Below are 22,668 nucleotides of genomic sequence, written 5' to 3'. Positions count from 1 at the left end.
TCTGTAAGCTGTCCCATGTTGCTTATATCCTCTTTGCAGGCTGTCAGGCATGAGGGGTGGTCCTCGCTAGAAAAAATGGTGTGTCCTTAACTTGTGTTAGCCATCACGTAATTTTGTTGGGAAAAACATTTTTTAAAATGTCTGAGGCCCTCTTTTGACATTTTCCGAACGGAAAGTTTCAGTACGTTTGTTTTGAAATGCCATTTTGTTTTGAAATTTACTTTATCATATACATCAAAAAATGGTTAAAATGGAAACGAAATGTTTTTGACTGACCTACAATGACATTTTTTCCCCCCAGAATTTAATTTTATGGAAAATTTCAAAATTTTGACTTTTCGTTCCAATTTGAAATTTTTAATTCCCTCCCCCCCCAAATCTCCACATTTTTTGTGAGGTGGAAAATCCATTTTCCAAGTCACTCTAGGTTTTAACATGGGTTAGCATAGTGAAGACTATGGGGCAGCCAATCCCATGTTCGTTTTCACGAGTTTGCTAACTCGAGTTACGACTACACCTTTTCCCCTGGGAAAGACAAAGTCTAGAGCAATACTCTAGAGTAGGGACCGGCTTGCTGCGTTCCTAAACTGTGTCAGGGAAATCTCAGGGACAGGCAAGGAGGCTGCCACGGTCCGGCGTCGGTCCATGGGCCGGTCATTGAGAAACACTGGTCTAGAGGACAAGAGGGTAACTGAGCTGTTTTGTAGCTGTTGATGTGTCTCTCTTTTTTGTCCTAGAGTCGCAACTATTGAAATTAATAACCTTAAAAATCATGCTCTGTCTAAAAGAGTTTTGCTTCCTGTTGTTACAAGTGTCCCCAAAGGTAACTATAGCTGAAAGATCTTTCCCCTCCTTTCTCAGCTAGTTTCCACTGTCCGTTTGACATGACTTCACATATAGTCACTTTCACTCTTTGTGCAGTTGGCCGATTTCCAAGGCTCTGTGGGCAGCGAGGGGAAGAAGAACTTAAAAAAAAAAAAAAACACCAAAAAACAGGAAAATATGACCTGTTCAGATTGTAATGTCTTTGACTCAGGGATCGTCTTTCCGCGTGTGCAGTGCCCTGCACAACAAGGCCTCGATCGCTGTTTGGAGCTGCTTGGCTGTAATACAAATAATTGTAAAGCCACAACAATTGGGAGGGGGATTCCGGGGCCATATCTGAAAATATTTTGAACTTGCTCTTTGAAATGGATTGGGTTTCTTGCTGACAGTCTCTCTTTAGAGTACTCTGTTGAATTAAGCCTCCCCGCTACCACCCATGATCTTGAAAGGGCACTAATCCAAGCCCCTCCTCCTTTGCTTTCCTCCCGCAGAAGACCAGCTGCCTTCTGGCTTCCCAAACATTGACATGGGACCCCAGCTGAAGGTGGTCGAGCGCACGCGGACGGCCACCATGCTGTGCGCAGCCAGCGGGAACCCAGACCCTGAGATTACATGGTTCAAAGATTTCCTGCCCGTCGACCCAAGCGCCAGTAATGGAAGGATAAAGCAGCTGAGATCAGGTAAGGTCTCCCTGCGAGCCCAGTAGGGAATGAACCCTGGGAGTGGCCCAAAAGAGAGCCCTCAAGCAGAGCTTTCTGGGCAGAATGGTGGCTGGTGTGAGCCAACCCTGTGGGCCTGTGGATTAGAACATAAGCAGTTCTACAGAAGATCTGGTAAAACGGCCATGAGCTCCCCTAAGGTGGTTGGGTTGGTGGTGGTTTCCTTCATTTTCTTCATCATCTTCTGCACCCATCCCCCAGGTTGGTTGAGAGGAAACCAAACCCCACTGAGAACCTGTTCCCATCCCAGGGAAGCTGGTAGTTTGGCAACACTCGTGGAACGGTGCTCTGCCTAACCAGGGGGACCTAAAAGAGAGGAAGGGAGTTCTGGGTAACGCGGGGCAGGGAGAGGGTCGTGCTCAGATGTTGAGCCGTATAAATGAAGGAAGGAGGGTGACAGTACCAAGCGTGGAGCTTTCAGTCCTGTTCACATCGGGATCAGGACCACGGCCACGACAGCCGTGTATTGTCACAGCTGGGACAGTCCCATCCATGGTGTGGACGGGACCTTCCGCAGCCTGTTGGAGAACCAAGCCTCTCATAGGATCCCTTTGGTATCTAATCCTTTTGGTCTGTCGCCTTCCCGAAGCCATCGCTGGAGAGCAGTTCTGAGCATTCTCAAGTCAACCTTAGGTAGTGGGCGGCAATGCCCGATGGAGTGGTACTCCATGAACAGATGTACCCCAGCTCTGTGGCTGTTGTCAGTTCTCTGTCTTCCCCCATCTGTTCGTCCATGTGTCCTCTTCTGGTTTTGTGAACATTAGTGTGGCATCTTTCATTGTTCACATTTCAGGAGCTGTTTGTACACTTACTGTGTGTGTGTTTGTGTGCATGTAAGTAAAATAACATGCGTGTCTGTGCACGTGTACGTGGTTTTATTTTTGAAAGCTACAGATAAAGCACTGTCAAATTGTCCAGTTTAAAAATATTCATCCTTTCTCTCTGGGAAGCATGAAGTCACCTTTGGGAGCTTCACCTCTCAATGGAAACTCAAACAAAAGCAACCCTTTTAGATTTTTTTACCACAGTTCAGACTTGCCTCTTTAAGCCAGTCTGGAGAGTACACGGCTATCTGATTAGGCTTAGCTAGACCTAGTCTCACTTTAGTTGCCCAGAGGCGCATAACCCTTGTTTGGCTAAGAGATGGAGCATTTGTAAGAGCTTTTCCTGGCACAGGAACAGGGGAGGGAAGGGGCAGAGCTTTATCGTGGGAACTGGGGTCACTTTGTGGGAGCCTCTTTTCAGGCTCAGCTGTTCTACAAGTCAGCCAATGGGGCAACAGCTAGTTAGTTCTACCTGGGTCTCCCCTGGCTCTGAAATCTTCAGATCTGATTCTTGTAATGCAAGATTTGAATGTCAGAAAACATGACAACCTAATTGCTCTTTTGTCCTGTTTGGAGTAAGGTCGGCTCTAAGGTTTTTGGTGCTGGAGGGCCAGCATTGACTGGTTAAAGGTTAATTTCCTTGTTTACCTCCCCATTCCAATTATATACTGTTTCCTCCCCATCAGATATTTTGCATTCCTATTGCCCAGAAAAATTAATTTCCTAATTGCTTTGATTCCTAGAACTTTATAATAGCAATGGTTTGGCACAAGAGAACACTGTCTCCTAAATGTAAAGCCGTAAATTTGTAAAATTTAATTATTACAATTTGAAAAAAAAACACCTAAGCAATTTAGGATCTTAAATCCCCTCCAGGAGACTTTAGGCTCCCTAGTCGTTGAGGCACTTCTAAACATTTGTCCAAGATGAATGGAAGCATTTTGGGGGGAGTTATATATTTAGGCTGAAATTTTCAAAAGTGCCTGTGTTTATTAGAATCATCAGGTTTTGGGTGCCGAACTTGAGATATCTTAAAGGGGCCAGATCTTCTGGCCTCTGAAAATCAGGCCACATTAAGATGACATAAGCTGGGCACTCACTCATAAACTAAAGCACCCAAAATCACAAGGCACTTTTGAAAACACAGTCCAACTTTGTTTATTATTTCAGTGACAAGGATGGTTTTACTTATACATTCTGTTGCATCACTGGAAACTCAGATGCAATTTTATTGGGCTGTTCCATAAGACCCACAAATTAATTTAATTGTGGCCCCCATTCAGCATAGCTCTTATGCACGTGCTTGGCTCCATCCCAGTTCAGCGAAATACTTAAGCACTTGATGAATCAGGATGGATTCTAGATTTGAGAGCCTTCAAACACAAATGAAACTGATCTCCCTTAGTTTCATTGCCTACCCGCTGAGTGAAATGCAAATAAAGTTAACCAGTATGAATAGTGAAAGATAAATTAGAATATTAAAATACTTTGTGTCCATAACAGGAGGTATTACTAACACATTTTTAGATTATTTTTAACACAATTATGATGGTGACAATATCCCTTTGTATTTCCGAGCTGGGCTCGATTTGGTATTTCACTTAGAGCCACGCACTAAATTCACTGTTAGACAGTCATCCCAATAAATCGTTTAGCTTCAGTACAGGATGTTTGTTCCTCTGGCTAAATCTGCTTTTTAGGGACCTGTGTGGAACTGACATCATTTACAGCTGTTTAGAAATTTAGTCTTCTTGAAGCAGTAAACTCACAAAACACTGAAAGTGACAGACCTGTCACTTCTTTCTCTGCTTCAGGAGGGAGTTTGTTCTATTGGTTAGAGCAGGAGATTGGCTATCAGGACTCGTAGGTTCTGTTCCTGCTTTGATTAGCTTTGTGGCCTGATTTTCAGAGAAGTTGAAGTCACTGAAAGCTCCATATGCTCGGCACCTTTGGGGAAACGAGACCACTGATTTCTGTCTCTCCATTCACCCATTTGCCAAATGGGGATGGTGAGATGGCACCAGTCTGTTGCCAGGCTTTTTTAATTATTGCTTCCGAAGAGCTTATCTATTCTTAGATGAAAAGTCCTGTAGAAATTCAGCATAGTTTATTCGTCTTATAAAGATGGAAATAAGGGACTCCAGGCAGACCTGCCAGGCATCATGCATCTTGCAGAGCTCATGCATTCCTGCACAACTAATAGAATGTCACTCATTTACCCAGTGCCCTGTAGCCTAGGGGAAGGTGCACTGAGCTATAAGACAAGAGCCCATGAATTCTAATCAGAGCTCTTTCACTGACTGTTCGTAATATTTCTGTTCACTTCACAAGCCGTTATTAAGCAATGCAGTATACCTACCTTATAGGGGGCAACTGTCATTCATCGATTTTACAGATAGGATAACTGAGAGGTTGGATAAGGTCATTGCAGACAAGAATCCAGGTCTCTAGCATGACAGACCCAGATGTCATCCACTTTGCCACACTACCTTTCAGAAGAAATAGGCCAAACTATGTGCTTGTGTAACCCACACTAACAAAAGGTGGATCTTTGTTCCTGTCTAGTGGCTAGACAGCAGAGAAGTTTGAACCTGCTACTGCCCAGTGCTAATGTAGTTAGCTCAAACAGTGGAGCTTACGCTTTTCGTTCTAGAGATCCCAAGTTTAAACCCAGGAGATAAACCAAACTAAGACTTCTTTACTCTTGGCTGTGCTGTCTCTCGCTCTAACCACTAGACCATACTCTACTCTCGGAAACAGGAATCATGGAATCCTGTTCTCCGGCATTCTAAATGCTAGTTCATAAATAGTTGTTCCCCGCTTGGTCGGCTGCTCCTCGCAGAGAAGGGTATGCCTTCCTCCTCCAATAGCTGAAGTAAGGGAGGGCTGTGTTGTAGATCTGATGGTTATGGGGTCAAATCTGTCTGGTGACCCATATGGAGTGAAATCAATGTTAGCATGAGGATGCTGGAATAATTATCTAAATTATTTCACATTGCAGGACATTGTATGGGGATGTGAATTTAGAGGTTACAGTAGTAAATTTTTCTCCCCTTAGGGTTGCGCATCTCATGCTTGTATTTTGGTTAACGGGAGCTGTCACTTTAAGAACTGGGTGTGGCTGACTGAGCGTGTGTTTGTGAGGAATGTAATGTGTGGGAGATGTTGCCTAAGAGTGGAGCAGGGTAGAGAAAACCCTGCCTGTGTGAGCTCCACAAATGTCCAAACTCAATTTGATACATTTATCTTTCCAGAAAGCAAATCTCGCTCTTGCGGGTGTAGCACTTGCTCATATTGGGGTGCGGGATGCCTCAGGATATGACAAATGTGCTCCAGAGCCTTTTGCCTGAAGGCCAGCAGTAGGAAGCCTGCTCAGCTCAATCGGGATTAAAAATCATTGCCCGTTAATGGGCATTTGGTGGCCCCTATACAAGATGAGTTTAGTGGGTTTCCATTACAGATCCCACATCACAAGCTCACCATCACTCTTGGCACTACTTGGCAGGCTCACCAGAAAGGCCAAGAACCTCATGGGCCATAGAGACTCAAATGCCCATTACCTGAAGAGGAGCTCTCCCCAGATTGGGACTGAGATGTGCTGGCAGGGCAGTGTGTATGGGAGCCTTCCCATGCTGCTGCTCTGTATAGGAACTGATTCAGTGGGAGGAAATGCACCCCATTGAATTAGACTGAGTTTATGGCTGTATGCAAACTAGTTGCAACCATGAAAATGAGTTCATTACTTGATTTGCATAAAATTAGAAGTTCTGTCTGTGCCTGATTCTCTTTTATGCTAAAGCCTTTACATTTCTCTAGCTGTGCAAAGGGGCTTTACAGTGGGTGTACATTCCATTTGCACTCGCTTTGAGGTCCCTTTATACTGCTGGAGCAGGGCAGCGGGGCTTCAGTGTTACTAAGGATCAGGAAATCTGAATTTAGGGATATTATCCATAGACTCCTTTTTCCATCTAGGATCGGTTCCTCCCTAACACTATCCAGGTTATTGGAAATAATTTACCTCTGACAGACTTTGGGCCAACTAACCCTGAGGGTCACTGGAGGAATTAAAAGCTGGGATTTTTCAAAGGAGCATGAAGAAAACATCCAAATTTGGGTACCCAACTCCCTGAGGCCTTTTTGAAAATCTCAGCCCAAGGATGGTCTACTTGTTACACGAACAAAAAATGTTCCATCTTTATGTTGTTGAGAGAGAAATTTACACTTCATGACTACACAATGGAATTGGGTCAAGCCAATGTCTGGTGCCTGCCTGTGTTACCTAGAGGGGAAAACGAAATACTCTGCAGCCAACTTCTTAAACCTTACGAGCACTGAACCCTTTTGTATCTTGTGTGTCGTCTTCTGCTTTTGAAATAACTGGCTATAACAAACTTTTATTTTTCTTTTCCTTTCTGTTTTTCATTATTTTTAACACTCAGAGACCTTTGGTAAGTTTTGTTCGATTTAAAAAAAGAAAACCGAAACAAACCTGCTAATGTCCAGGTTTGTAACCCTCGCCCTTTAAACTAATTCCTTCTTAACAGCTTTTTTGAGAGGCATGTTGTGCATTTCTTGTACTAACTCCTTCAGTAGGGATATTCTGCCCTCTTAATGAACTTCCGCAGGGGTATTGCAGGCTACAAAAATAACCATCACCATCATAATTAAAATATATCTATATGAGGAAATATAACTAAACACAAACCTCCTTACATTGGATAGATTTTTTTCGTAACTTAGCAACAGTTGTCCTGGAATTCCCCAATTAGACCGTAGCTCTTACCCTGGAACTGTGGTAATTGTGTTCACACCTGCAGGAGGTCTTGGAGTTTCACATCTAATGGGGTTATTGGCATTGTCTGAAGTGAGAATTTATGGGGGGGGCATCAGGCACTGAATTTTAAAATGGAAGCTGTCTATTGCAGGGGTTTGGGGGTGGTTGTGCGGGGAGTGATTAGACAGAAATGTCCCTTCTAGATTGTTCTTGTTTCCTGAGGTGCCAGGACCCTGATGGGAATCTGCCAGCAACACTCACATCACGTTTTCCTCCCTGTGCCAAGTCCCGACTTGTTCTCAGACAGGATCAGGCATTAAAATTGCAGCCAGTCCTTCATGCTAGCTTCTTTATTGAGGGTTTAGAAAACTGCTCGCCACCCCCGGGAGAGAGCAAGGCACACTCTCACACGTGGCCTGGTAGGCCGTGGTGGTATGTTTCCTGTGGTTGCCATGATGATGGCACCTCCACGTCTCCCATTTTCCGGGCTCAGTTTTGACCCATAGCTTGTTGTTTAGAAAAGACGGAGGGGGAGGTGGTGTCAGTACAGGCCCCACGTGCCCGTGGCAGGGGATGAGGCTTGGGCGGTAACCTGAGAATGGAACCGTGCCTGGAGTGCAGCGTCTGTCTTGCGTCGCTGAACTCCAGCGAGCAGCCTGACCTCCTGGGCTGACGCAAACTCCACGAGTTGCCTCTTGGTGATCAGATTCCATGCCCTGAGAGGCTGGGGAAGACACTGGGGGTATGGCGGGTATCTGTTGCCCATGCCACTTGAGCCCTGGCAGCCCCACTATTCCAGAGGCTCACCCTCTGCTTGCATGGCCTCTAGCAGCCAGGGCTATCACTAGATTTTACACTGTTCTAGATGAACTGGGAAATTCCCCACCTTGCTGACGCTAAGGACCATGTTTCCAAAAGGGCTAATTTGGGGGCACCTTTATCAACCTTGAGCCTCATTTTTCAGAAGTGCTGAGCACCCACAAACCCAGTTGCAATCAGCGGAAGCTGCATGGGCCTATCACCTTTGAAAAACAGGCTCACGGTGGGCTTCATCCAAAATCAGAGACCACTTCTGAAAATTTGATCTTATGCATTTAACTGCCCCTGCTATTCTGGTGCTCTGTGCAACCACCAGTCCCGTCCTGTCCCGCAGAATCAGTCCTGCGCTCTTAATGCTCATTCAGGCACTGTCAGCCTGCTATGTAAATAGGATTGCCAACCCTCCAGGATTGTCTTGGAGTCTCCAGGAATTAAAAGTGAATCTTTAATGAAAGATTATGTCATGTGATGAAACCTCCAGGAATACGTCCTACCAAAATTGGCAACCCTATGTGTTAACCCGCTGTGGACCAGAGTTGCTGTCCCCAAGCAATCTCAGGGGGATGCATTTGGCCACTGGAGAATAGATTTGTTTGTTGCAATCCCCTTCCAGCACTGTCCAGCTGCCACTAAATTGAATATGAAGCTAGTTAGATGTGAAACTCCAACAGTGAAAATCTACCATCTGTGTCCCAGAAACCATTCGGACTATTGCTTTTCCTCCCCACAATCAGTCACTTCCATTTTGGTCCAGATTTCATCTCCTGTATTTGAGGTGTGGGTCCCATCAGAAATCTCCCTGTGCCATTCCCAGATCTGTTTCCCATGCACCTGGCTGAAATTGGGAAGACAAGAGCTCTCCGCAAGCACTGGAGCTGCTGTCACCTATTCCCATGGGCTCCACTGGGAGTGAATGTTTAACGTCAATCCATAAACTGATAATTCAGGAAGGCAATGGGTCCTGCCTTCCATCCATACGTGGCCATGATTTCCAGTGCATTTCCTCGCAGTCAGCGTACCTCCACTGAAAGCTGCTGTGTCCAGGGCAGTCAGATGCGCTGTAACAGCCAGTCCCCAGCAGGGGGTGATGCACGGTTCTTCTTGTCTCTGCCACCCCCATCCTTTAGTCTTGCTCCACATTTGCATCACAGATGGTAGATTTTCACTCTGATTTTGAGACAAAAGGGTGTATTAGAGGCTGTTTGTATTTCCACTGAATCTATCTATAACCCTCTGCTGCTTTCTCTGTCTCTCGCTCTCTTTAAAACCTGCCCGTCCGCTCCTGTGTGGAGATAGTCCAAGTAAACGGTCCTCCCACCTCTTTCTTTCTCACCCGCGCTCTCTGATCTTTGTCCTGACAGCTAACCAACCTGCTTTATTAACCTTAGCGAGTTCCTAACCCTAACTAGATGCTAACATTTCTCCAGCAAACTGTCTAACCTTTTAACTAGAAGTTGAGTCTAACTAGAATCTAATAGCCTAACAATATAACACTTCTCTTCCCTTAACCCCTTCGGAAATAATTCAAATAAAGGTTAACTGTAACCAGTGATACATATTTCTTTTTACCTTCTATCCTGAAAAAGGTGCACTGAAGTGCAAAGAGAGGAGGATGAGCAGGGCTGAAGGATAAGGAGGAAAGGATGGCCTTATGGTTAAGGCAAAGGATTGGCAAGCAGATGTCCTGCTCTTGCCTTTGCTTCAAGCTTCCCTCTGTGACCTTGGCCAAGTCACTTCACCCTCGGTGCCTCAGTTTCCCAATTGTAAAGTGAGGATAAGAGTACTTCTCTACCTCGTGGGGGGAACGAGAGGCTGATATTTGTCAAGCACTGTAAGATCCTTGGATGGAAGGTGCTGCCGAATGTCAGAGTATTATTACCACCGAGGAGCTGTTACGCTTCTATATGGTAGGGAGAGTTTGGAGTGGGGACTTGCCAAGTCTGCCCTGTTTTCAGGATTGGGGTAAAAATCCATTTCTTGAATGAGTTGTGCAACAAATCTGAATGCCCGTGGGGAAAAGGACCCTCCATGTTTTCAAAGGAAGGTGGTTTCCAGGCTCTTGTGATCTCAGGAGTATGACAGGAAATCAGAGGGAGGGGCAGTGATGTCACTTGCCAGCCATGATGTCATTCTCTCTTGCCCGCGAGATGTCACATGCGTGGGCAGAAAGCTCATGATGGGCACTGCCAGTGGAGGCAACTGGAGGGGGTTTGGCTGAAGGGAGCTCTGGAGTGTGGGAGGTGGCCAACCACAACAAGGCTCTTCCTCCTCTCCCCGAATGCAGGGAATCCCGAGAGTTAACCCCCTCTACAGTTTATTAGGATGGCTTCCAGAGCAGCTGCACCAGGCAATCCCCTTTGCATGTTTCCCAGGTACAAAGGCAGTGACATGCCCTTGTATCGCACCTGCAGCTCTTTCCTAGCATGTGGCTGTATCCAGTGATGTTCTGCAGAGCCAGTCGTTCTCAGTGTAACTAGGGACCACAGGCCCAAGGGCGTTGTATGAAACGCTGTGCCCAGATGCATCACTAACATGGGTGTGGAATTGGGAACCAGGAACTCTTGGTATCTAGTCTCAGCTTTGTTGTGTGACTTTGGGCAAGGTTCTGGGTCTCCATTTCCATGTCTGGGGTAAGAGGTTAATAATGCTGACCACACTCCCCATGGACTGGGAGGATAGAAGCAAGTTTGCCCAGTGCTACCCAAGGGGTACATATTAATACTAGCTTACGTGGACTGAGGTTTCAGAGACTCCCTTTCCTTTGTGACCGATGGAGGGAGTGTTGATTTGGCCAGCCTCCTCCTTTTCAAGTTTAGTGTCATGAGTAAGCATACCCCAGTCTGAACCGGAGTGTGCTGTCAGGAGTCCTTTTCCCCCAACCCCCTCCAGTCCCTCCGTGGAATTAAAGATGAAACGTGGTAGTGTAGGAATTTTCCTGCCAGGAATGATCTTCCTTGAGCTGGGTCCTTTTCCCACCGGCAGTCCAAGCATTTTTGGTTTTTTCACTCCTTTCACTTCTTTCCTTTGCTTCCCTTGCAGAAGGTACTCCAATCCGAGGTAAGAGACCCCCCTACTCCACTCACTCAGTCACTCACCCACCCGCTCCTCACCAAACAACTCCTCTCCAACTCAGTTCCTGTTTCATGTGATCTCTGCTCAACCCAAAGTCTCTTGTTGTTTGTTGTGGTTTCTGCTCCTGCCTCACCTTTGGATATTTATTTCTGTGTTGTCCGTCTTTATTTTAAATACTGTTCCAGCGTCTCTTTCTGTTTGCTGGGGGAACTTGGTGAAACCTTTTATTATTCTAAAACAAGGCTCAGATGCTGCTGTCTGAAATTTATGGTGGAGGTTTAAGAGCTAATCTCTCCAGGGCTGTGAAGGACCCAGGTGTATGTCTGGCATTAAGCACGGTCAGAGCTTGGTAACCACTTAGGGGCCTCATCATGATTGGGGCTGAGTCCCCTGGAGCCCTTGACGTCCATGGCAGTGGAGGGTGCCCAGCACCTTGCTGGAGCAGGTCCTCAGCATGCTCATTCCCAACCCCCTAAAGAGTCTGTCTGTCTTTCTTTCTTTCTTTCTTTCTTTCTTTCTCTCTCTCTCTCACACACACACACCTCAGGTACTTCTTGGTAAGTAACTTTAATACCCAGCCTATCTCGCTGGGTCTTTCACCTGAAGGGAGTGAGACCCTCTGCTACCATTGGAAGTGAATGGAATTTGGATGCATGACTCCGATTGGCCCCTTTGAACATCCCAGCTATAAGTTCTAGGCTCTTCTTGCTCTAGGAGCCTCTATATGGGCAAAATTCAAGCCCCGAATTCTCCACTACTGATAGCAATGGCAGAGGATGCAGGCATGTCTTACCACCATGTCCACACCTGCTCTCAGCAGGTAGTGAACACACACTGACCTGTCTACAATACAGCTTCCCTCATTGCTATCACCGGCAAAGCTACCCTCGAGGAAAATAAAGTGGTCCTGATTTCCCTTGTGTAGACAAGACCCTGGCGGTGCTTTCCCACCTGCAGCCACGTCATTCTGTTCCCTCCTCTGAGTTCGGTTTAACATCTCCCCTGGCACTCCCCATTCAGACGAGCACCACTGTGAGCTAAATAAAACCTTGGCTGTGATTAGGGGAGCTGACCCACGGAAACGAAAGCTTCACAGAGCCCCCACCTGACACAGCCTTCTCCCAGCTGAAGCTTTCGGACAACGGAGAGTGCTGTGGCTTCAATCCTGTAAGAAATCTGCTCAGCTGAAGTCTCGGTGGGAAGGCACCTATCTGCTCGAGTTCAGGGGCCGTTTGGTTTTCAAGTCACTCTGCTGGATTGAAACCTCCGTGGGTTCTTTTGTTGAGAATTTGGCTTTTTTTTTTTTTTTTTTTTTTTTTTAAATTCTATCCAGTCTGCACTTGGGATCTGCCATCCACAGGAGTAACACACTCACTCACTCTCTCTCGCTCTCTCTTTTACTCATACTAACCCCCTCCCGTTTTCACACATAACAGTTTTCTCCTCTGCCCCGCAGTGAATCTGAAACTACAATCAGCAATGACACCTTTTGCACCCCTCTCCCTCGGTACTCTTCTACCCAGCTGCAAATTTTTCACACAGTCAGGGAACCTTAAGGGCTCTGATCTCCACCCTTGTCATGTGCACATATATATAAGAAATATTTGATATCATGTTGGTTTATTATAGGATATATACTTTAAGTAGAGTCTGGCAGACCTGATGCTTTCTAGGGTAAAAAACAGAGGTGATTTTCATCTATGTAGTTATGTGCTGCATATTTATGCAGGTCTCTTTTAAACTAGTTGATGGTAGGAGTGCTTAGTTTGGACTTGGGTGTATTTTCATCAGCTGAAATAGTGTACAGGTATAGAAGAAGCCCTGATTCTCATTGGCCTGGTCAGGGGTACCCGCCATTCAGATGGGATAGAAACCCATGTGCAGTTTAGACATTCCAGTTAGGTTTTTTATGCTGTTTTCCCTTAAGCACGTGCACTGGTAGAAACACACTTTTCAAGTACTCTCTCAGCTCCTGTGAGTCTAGTGTTTATGCACACAACGAACCCAGCGGTGACAGGGATGGCTCAGGGGACTGGTAGTGGGTTACAGAGCCTTTCATCTTGAAGGCTGGTTCAGCTCCAACCTAGATCAGGAGCGACAGGAAATCACGGCCATCAATGGCTGTTCGGTGGCCTGTGCGAGATGAGTTGTTGGTATTAGTTCCTAGAGGAAAATGTCCATATTGCAGAAGACACCAGAGTTGGTGTTTTTGATGGTCTTCTCAGCACAGAAGGGAAGACCTGTGTGCTGAGCTGTCCTCTCCCTGTTAGAAGTGAACCCCCAGGTCAGGGTTGATGCAGACTGGTAGGACAGCATGGTGCAGCTCGTACTGTTTCTACCCACGTTGTAGATCTGGATTTTGGGGCCCGGGGTGGGGGGGGTGTTGGGCTGGGCGACTAGTCCTGCAGTGGCAATGATCATTCTGGTCCAAGTTTGGTACCAGCAATGCCCAAAGCAGTGAAGTTCTAGCATGGTAGCGAAAAGCCCCACACCCCGGGCCACCATTCGGATCTGCGTTGACGCTGGGGGGAAACGACGGGGGAGGGTGTTGGTGCCAGCCCCCCTCTTAAAAAAAATAAAATAATAATAATAATTTCTTTGCTGCCGTCTTCTTCTCTCCTGCCAGGTGGCCTGCAGATTGAGAGCAGTGAAGAGACTGATCAGGGGAAGTATGAATGCGTGGCCAGCAACAGCGCTGGGGTGCGCTACTCTTCACCTGCTAACCTTTACGTGAGAGGTAGGGAGCACCTCGGCTCAGAACGCTGGCAAATGCATGGGCTCCCTCTGCCCCTGCTGTTTGATTTGTTTCCTTCCCGGAGCCAGGGGGAGGAGTTCATCGTGGGGGAGGGGGTGGAAAAGAGGATCCAAGGGCACATCTGGGAATGAGTGGCGGAGCGCGAACAGCAGCAATATAGAGGCCTGACCCCCCCATTGTGAGGTCAGCTCTGATCCCCAGGGTGCCCCAGGAAGCTGGCCCAGGAACATTAAAGCTCTTGGGTCAATGTGGGGTCCCATCTTGAGAGGGGAGCGCATGGTCTCTGCTGCAGAGAGGTTGTGGCCACTTATGGGGTTACCACCTTTCCCATGGAAGTTGCAGGAATTGGTACGGTCTGCTCAGCTGGTGTGAGCTTTAGAGGAGGCGGGGCATGGTCAGCTCCCTTGGGTGAGCCCACCCACCCCTGAGTCTCACCGGAATGGAGCACTGGGATTGGGGGACAATCGGGTGTCCAGAGCAGCAGGCAAATCTCACCTTGCCACGCAAGGGCAGGGGAGGGGTGATTGCTCCTGCAGGGCAGCGGAAGGGGGATTTCAGCTAGCCCATTCCCTCTGGGGACATTGCTCTCCAGCTGACCTGGCAGGGAGCGGTGCGGTCTGGCACTATTCAGCGTGGAGCTTTCCCAACATGGGACTGATACTGCACTGGACTGCCGGTCTGGGACTGAGACTGCACTGAACTCATGTTCCAGCTGGCTTTTCCTTCCTGAGCTCCCTGACCACAGGGTCTGCCTAGCCCTGGTTCCTTCTGGAGACACCACTGGCCTGGGTATATGTGCATGGTGAGAAGCAGGCTCCACCAGCACAATCCTGGGGTAACCAATGGGAAGTCCCCTTACCCACACAGCTTGGGGGGGGCAGATGAAATAGGAATATTGAATTCCTCCTATGCTTTTTAGCACTTGCTGGCTCAGTGACCCCCTGCATTTTCTTTGTTGTTCATCTGGTTTAAGTTCTCAGATGGGTCATATTTTCCTACAGACTAATATTTTTCCACAGCAAAACCCTCTGATTACGAGAGAGCAAGGGCCAGCCCCTATCACTGTAAAACCACCATTCAAAGAATGTTGCATCCCAGTCAAGTGTTGCCATGTCCATCCCATTTGGCCAAGGAAGCGTTCCCCTCACCTGCATTGACGCTGCAGTTAGATGCAGACCCATGCTCTTGTGTGCACTCCTCTCTCTGTGTCTCATGCTCACTGAATCACATGCACATGGAGAGAAGGCTTTTAATTATTTAAAAGCTACGTTTTTAAAGAGCCTTTTGTGGCCAGCTGGAAAATCGCTTCTGAAATTTGCCTTGTCATCTGGGCTCTGAAAATCCACGGGTGGGAACATCATAAATCCAGGATCTGACACCTCACAAGGGCTAAATGAATTGCAAGCAGCTTTTAGCTGGAATGGGCTTTTAAAAAATGTGTTGAGTTTGTTTGGTTTTTTTAATGTTGTTTTTAAATCTCCCTGGCCTTTCTGGTCAGTTGAAAATCGGCCAAAGGTTCTGGTTGCCCAGAGCTTCTTGTCTCAGCCCCTGGATGAGTCTCGGCTCCAGGTGGATGGCCCTCTATACCAAAACGTAGCCTGCGTGTGCACCTGAAGCCTCTGTGATCCAGCGTTAGCTGCTGGCTGAGAAGGTGTAGAGAATACCATGGAGGCTAGCTCGTGCTGTGTTTGGGGTGCTTTTCATGCTAATTCCTTGTTTCTTGTGTGTCAATTTCACTGAAAGGTAATCGAAGTTCTGAAATGCAGTCATTTGGGGAGGAAGTGGAGGGGGAAGGTCATGCACACATTTTTCTTCCGTTTTTGTTTTTTAAAGAGTCTTGAACATGCTTGTGTTTCCAATTGACTTGTTTCTCCCATAACATGCTTGTCTCTATAGAATACCAGGGATAGGTGTTGTAAGTTTTAACCTTGCAAGGAAATGTCTTTTCTTTTCTTCTTTTTACTTATTTATTTATTTATTAAAGTAAGTCTTATATTGGAGTTAGCGTGAGTGCAGTTGGGTGGGGGGCGGGGAAGGGCTGGGGAGCCAAGGTTTTCAATTAGGGGATCTTCTTTGCTCCAGGTCCACTCTGCCTGGAATAATCTCTATCCCCTCTCCTTCTGTAAAACATCAGATGAGCTTGTGAAGGTGAGAACTCCCTGCTGGGGCTCTGCCCCTCTGTTGGGTGCTAATTCTGAATTTGGATTGTTCCCACCCTGACCTCTTCACAGAGCTTGGATGCTCTTAAACACAAGCACAGGAGGGGGGGATGGAAGGAAGGAAGGAAGGAAGGAAAGGAGAAAATAAAAAAGGTCGTTACTATCTTTTTTTTCTTTCTTTTTTTCCTTTTTTTTTTTTTTTGGTTAAAAGAGAAAAGAAAAAAAATCAATTTGCAGCTGACAGCCTTGAGAAGGCCTTTTTTTACTCTCTCTGTGTTTCCCCTATTTTTCTCTTCTCCTCATGTCATTGTGTTCCGCATCAAACCCCCTTAACATCCCTCAGAGCTACGAGAAGGTTGGTGTGGTTTTTTTCTTTTTTACTTTCTTTACCCACATTTTTACATTCTTAAGAGAAAAAAAAAATAACGAAATAAAAAATAAATAAATAAAAAAAGAGAAAAAGCAAGAAATCTTTAAGATGAGCGAGACCTGCCCGTTCCCGGGTCTCGCAGAGATGAGTTGAGTTGCATTGTGGGCCTCTCTATGCATCCTTTGGTAATGTTGCTGAGTTCTTGCACTTTTTTGTCGTCATGGTTACCTTGCCGTTTGGACATTGGGCCTGATGCATGATAGGAGAATGTAACGATCGTCTTTGCATGCCACTCTTTTAAATCAATTATTACTATTATTTTTCCTATATATATAATTTATTTTTAATCTGATTTATTTGAAGTGGATTTATTCTTTTCTTATTGTTTCCTTTTGGGTTTTTTGCTTTCTCTTGGTTTTCTCTTTCGGTTTGGATTGGTTATGCTGTGCTGTAGTTTATTCCAAACGCATTGTGAGAAGCCAGTGTTCCTGCCCCCAATGGTAACTGAACCTCCCCAGCCCCCCGAAGAAGAAAGGAGTCACACAGCTCTAACACCTGTCCATGGAAGTGCTGCTCTTCAGGACAAGCCTTGTTTCAGGGAGGGAGAGAGACTGGGGATTGGAAATCCTGGGTGCTTTTAACAAGGGATCGGCCCATTACCCCAGTTCACCAGCAAACCTTGGAATAGTACCTGGGGTGTGTGGCACTGGACATGTCCTGTACCCAAACTAAGACCCGCTCCCTGCTTCAAGGAGTTTGCCATCACATACATGGAGAAGCCAGTCTGCTTGCAGGCCAGGATGGGGAGAGATGGGGAACCCTCTCTTGTGCTACTGAATCCAACTCAGTGATCCCCATCCTCCTGCCTCCTTTGACACGCACATACACGTATGCACAGGCCCCAGTTACCAGGCACTGGATCTTCTCACCACCAACCCATAGCAAGTCCGCTCTAAAAAGAGGCGACTTGTCAAGATCCCAGCTGCTCCAAAGCCGACTGTGCACCTTCTACCTGCAGCCAGCTGGAGGCTGGCCAGGTCTCAGGGCTATACCTCTCTCCATTCCCCCCCCCCCCCCCACACACACACACACTCCCAACCCCGGCTTGTTCAACCAGCTGCTGGGCACCGATGTATGTCAGCAAAACCAGCTCCAGAAACCCTCCTTTCTGAAGGGATGTGGGTAGAGATGAAAGTGCAGAGGCAGGAAACTCAGGAGAAGCTGGCTTGATGCCTCTGGCAGCTGAATCCTTGTTGTGAACGACAACAAGAAATGTGACCAGCTGAATCCTTGTGCTAAATTTGGTTTGGCTTCGGGGATTCTCTCCCGCGCACCCCTTTTAGTCCCATCCACTCCCCCATTGTCTCTTACTCTCTCACACACTCCGCGGTAGTGACTCCCCAGGCAGGAGCGGGCCGGTGGATTTTTACACAGTACTAATCAACTTCTGGGTTTTGCCTTTGGAAAATGGACTGCCCTCCCCTCCCTTGTGTGTAGCTTTTACCCCCTGCCAACCAGGCCTCCTTATGCAATACATGACCAGACAGGTGGCTTTCCCAGCATACAGGTATTAAAGCTGTGTGATTTTTGAGAAATCCAGTGCAGTATTGACACAGTATCTCTGTCTGCCTCTCTTTCTCTCTCTCTTCCTTTCTCACTGTCTGTCTTTCTCTTTCTCTTAAGATGCTGAGATTTCAGTGCTTGGACCCTCAGTGCTGGTATTTCGCCTTCCCCTCCAAATCTCCCCATTTCCCCTGGTTGTAAGGTACAAGGGTACCACTCAGAAATGCTGCATTATTGACAGTGTCTTTCTGAAGTGGCCAATAGTGGCTCTTCTGACTCCATCTCAAGTGAGACAAAAAACCCTCTATAAAAACATCTATTTAAAACCAGCGGAGAGGGTAGAGCCTGAAACGAGATTTCCCCAGGACCAATGGTCCCAGGTATAATTGTCACTGATTACAGGATTTGCCTTCATGAATAGGAATTTGAGTTTAAAGATTCAGGTAAAATAAAAAGGGATTTACACACATTTTTAGAAAAAGGTTTTGGTCTTTATAAAACATTTCTAATGTGTCCAAACTGCCCTGCCAAGGGTAGAATTGCCCCTCTGCTCTTCAGTGCAGTGGATTCTGCAGACGCATGGTGATCTGAGAAGCTCCTAGGGTTAAATCCAGGTTTTTTTAAGTTCCAATAATAACAAGTATAAAATAAAACTAAACAAGTCAGTCGAGATTGGATTCCTCATTAAACGAGATGTTGTCGCTCAAATGGAAGTTCTGGATGCGGGACAGAGAGTAGGAGGGTCTTTCGCATGTACTGCGCAGGAGGTCAGGCTAGATGAACCCAGCAAAAGTCCATAGTGGTTGAAAGGAGCTGCCCTCGCTGGGCTTATGTGGATAAAGCAGAATTCCCTGCTAGTGGGGACTCCTTGAGGGACCTAGAGAAGCAGTGGTCCAGAAGGGCCTGATATCACTGAAGAATATTTGGATATTCTGAGATTTAGGGCCAAACTGTCAAAGGTATGTAGGCACTTAAGGATGTAGCTAAAGGAGCCTGTTGGGGTTTACGAACACACCTAAGAAGATTAGGTGCCTAACTCCCATTGGTTTTGATACCCTGAATACCTTTGAAAATCTGAGCCTTAGGGTATATTTACACTGCAGTTAGACATCCACCGCTGGCCCATGCAAGCTGATTCGGGCTCACGAGCTATGTGGCCATTTGGGCTTGGGGCTGCAATCTGAGCTCTGGGACTGTCTCACCTCACAGGGCCCTAGAGCCAGGGCTCCAGCCCAAGCCTGAATATCTACATCTCAATTAAACAACACCATAGCCCGAGCCCATGAGCCTGAATCAGGTGGCATGGGCCAGCCGAGGATGTCTAATTGCAGTGTAGTCTAATCCTTCGTGACTATAACTAAGGGCTTGATCCAAAGCCCACTGAAGTCAGTGGGGACCTCTCCGTTGATGTTGGTGGGCTTTGCACCAGCCCTACGTAAAATTGGAATTTTGTGAATTGTGAATTTGGGATGTTAGTGCGGGTGGCCAGCTTTATTTAAAGATTAGTACCTCTCCTCCTTTTCTAGCTAGCAGAGGACCCATTGCTCTGGAGCGTCTCTCAGGGCAGGACGGTTCAAAAGGGTTTCGGCAAGCTCAGGCAAGACAGGAAAGCAGCAGCTTGTCAGAACCTCCTTGATGATTTTTTGACTCTTGCCCATGTGGGCTGAGGTGCTCGCTCCACTTTGGGGGCCAATGCCGGGATCAAATCTCTGCGTGTCTGACGGTCACGTCACTGAGCTGAACCAAAGAGGCCCAAACGTTGCCCAACAGAGGTGCAACACTGGCAGTTTACTAGGAGCCTAGATAATTCTTCCAATGTAACCATCCTCTTCTTGAAGAGGGAGGCTAGAGGCCCCAGAATGTAGTCAGCTATCTCAAGTCGAGCGGCCTACTGCTTGGCTCAGGAAGGAGCATAACACACCAGGACTTGAAGTCTCTCTAGGTCCTCTCCCTTGTTAATGATGAGGGAACCTGCACAGTGTACCTCAGAACTCTGTGGGCTATGCTTTAGCAACCTCTAAGCATGCAGGGTTGCTGCTGCTAGACTTCCTTACCTTAGGAGCGGTGAATTGGTTGGGTTTAAGCATCTCCCAAAACATGCATGGAATGTGGCATCTGGTGCTTTATCAAGCATTTCAGAAACGCAACAGTTGTGTTGCTGTAGGTGTGACCCCATCCCTCTCTTTGCTGGCCCAGGAGGGTTAAGATAATCCAGTATGTGTTTAAATAGCTGCACCGTCTCTGTATTAGGCATACCTATAGCAGATCACTCTTAACCGTACTGCATCTGTGCCTTTTCCATTATAATCTAGCCTTTGCAGTCCAGTTCTTGCTGAGAATGTTCCAAATATTCTTCAGGGTTCTAGGAAAAATGCAACTTGGTATGGGTTCTCAGGTGAAATTAGGTAAATAGCTAATAGAAGAATACACTAAATCAATTAGAATATATCTCAGTGGGGGTTGGAGAAGTGGTTTTGGAGCTGAGCTGGGCCATCTCGCGTTACAGTGAACTCGGCAAGTATAACTTAACAAATGCATTAAAAATATGGATCATTTCAAAAATAATCTCATTTAGGCACCTGACTCTGATTGAAATCAATGGGAGTTAAGCACCTAAATATCTTTGGAGATCTGAGTCCCAGCCCCCTACCGTAGAGAGCTGGGCAAGTTTGGGTCACTCAGGACTGTTAATCCAGAGCAGTCTGTTGCTCCAAATGCCCCTCAAGAGGCATGTGGAGTGGTGTCCTGTTGCTAAATCCGTGTACTTCCAATGCCTGGGAGAGGCTAGAGAGATGGAATTGCAAGACCATTCTAGAATGCAGAGACTAGCAGGGGAGTGTCAGTCTGCTGCAGGATGCTCACAGGTTCTAAAACCCTGGGATGGGATTTGTGTGAGGGAGTCTTAATACTAATCCAGAATAGCGTTAATATATTTTAGAATGCAGCAAAGGTGGGGGGGGGGTGTAATGCCACTCTTGATCCCTGCCACCTCATTCTAGATCCCCTGTAAGTCCATTTTCCAGCATACTGTTAACATGTTCTGGAATTCAGGGAGGGGGAGTGACTGTAATACATTTCAGAGCACCACCCCTACCTGAAAGTGTTATCATAATACCTTTAAAGAAAGTCACTCCAAGCAAGGGGGGACACCCTGTACAAGTTTGGGGTGTTCTTAGCTCTGAAATTCGAGAGTTTAAATATATGTCTACACAAAGCAAACAAACAACTTTGCTGTGTTTCTGCAGAAGGATTTCTCACCAGGAAAAGCAACTGGAAACAAAAATATATATGTGTGTGTATCTATAAAGGACACTTTGCAGGAACACTGTGCTGTACTGATCTCGAAATCTCTGCCTGACTGTGTCTCTTACACCTTTTGCATCGCTGTTCTCTTTGTTTTAGGGGAAAAGAATTAGATTACACCTTGTCAAATTTAAAAAAAAAAAAAGTCTGTGTCTAATATTACAGCAGCTACAATGGAGCTGCTTGGAAATCAATTGGGTTCAGATTATTTTGTATTCACTCATGCAAAAGCAAAAAAAAAAATTTTTTTTAAAGACTAGAGATGTTCAGCCAGCCTGTCGCTCAACTGATGTGTTTAAATGGCAAAATAATAACCATGATTGGGAAGTACTGACGGCAAAATTTCCTCCAGACCAAATCCAGATCTTGCTCTGATTTTTATCTTTGTAGGATTAATGAAATTAAGAAAGAGCTGGGCAGGAGGAGGAAAAACTTCTTGTCCTCTGGAGGGACGGAAGTGGGAAATCTGAACAGCATCTTGCCCCAGTGGAGCGAACTGCAACTGGAATGGGAGATGAGGGAGCAGGGCGGAAGAGGGAGAGGCGGCTGTCTGGAGAACGGAGGGGGCAGAGAGAAGGCTACCTTTTGGGAGGGGAGGACAGGTGTAATCTAAACTTCACTAATAATGTAGAGGCTGCACATTATTTTGGCACCCTTTCCCCTACCCCCCGTCCTCATTTTGGAGTAAGACGGAATGACTCCTGTCTCGCCAAAATGGCCGATAATGTCCGCCTTCTCACCTCATTCGGAGCAGCAGCTTGCTGAATGTCAAAACGTTAACACCATTTGATTTTGTTTGGTGCTTTCAACCAGTCACTTCACTTTTATTCCTTCAGTCTTAGTTTTCTCTTTCTTTTATTTATTTATTTTCCTTCTTTTTTTAGTTGGTTTAATGTGAATCGGGGTTTGAAGTGACGGGTTCTTGTCTAGCATCCCCTCCCTTTCCCCCATCCCAATATCTCTTTTTCCTGAGCTAATCCAGAAGGGGGTTAGAAAGTGGAGTCAGTGGGTTTCGTCAGCACAAACTGATTGATCAGTCCTCAGATTTCTCTCACCAGCTGCGTCCTGGGAACACGGTTTAAGGACGGATTCTGGTGTTGCAAAACCCAAACCTGGATCTTCCAGTGTCTCTTCCAATCAGGTCTGTAAATCTGCCCCTTAGAACATTGGTGTCTCTCATCACATGGATCTTCTGGCTGCCTTTCTATCTGGGGAGAAAAAAAACCCCTTGGCAATGTTAATGAGTATTGTCTTGTTGGTCATGACTAGTTGAAAATGCCACTCACAGAACACAACCTGTGTTAACTTCCCTGCATTAGGAGGAAGCGGCAGTAAAACCAATGGGCTTTATCTGGTCTGTTGGAAGATAAAAACCACAGCCCTTCTTTAATCTGTTCAGTTGCTAATGAATTGGATGTTAAACAGAGTTTAACTCAGGGCACAGATATTTGCTTGTGTCGACAAGACACTTGGCCGCTTCCAGTC

The 22,668-nt window shown here is 46.4% G+C and overlaps 1 protein-coding gene across 1 annotated transcript in view; it reads left to right on the top strand.

Annotated features, from left to right (window-relative positions):
• The window catches only part of PTPRS (protein tyrosine phosphatase receptor type S), a 134,059-nt gene that overhangs the window by 44,617 nt on the left and 66,774 nt on the right, over nucleotides 1–22,668 (top strand). Inside the window, exons 4-5 of the mRNA XM_077841947.1 lie at nucleotides 1,317–1,505; nucleotides 13,660–13,770. Coding sequence (XP_077698073.1) covers nucleotides 1,317–1,505; nucleotides 13,660–13,770 — 300 coding nt within the window. The remainder of the gene's footprint in view (nucleotides 1–1,316; nucleotides 1,506–13,659; nucleotides 13,771–22,668) is intronic.

The sequence above is a fragment of the Eretmochelys imbricata genome, chromosome 25, assembly GCF_965152235.1.
Source record: "Eretmochelys imbricata isolate rEreImb1 chromosome 25, rEreImb1.hap1, whole genome shotgun sequence".
NCBI classification, from domain to species: Eukaryota; Metazoa; Chordata; order Testudines; family Cheloniidae; genus Eretmochelys; species Eretmochelys imbricata.
The sequence above is the reverse complement of the archived record's forward strand: the minus strand, read 5'-3'. Positions and strand labels throughout refer to the sequence as shown.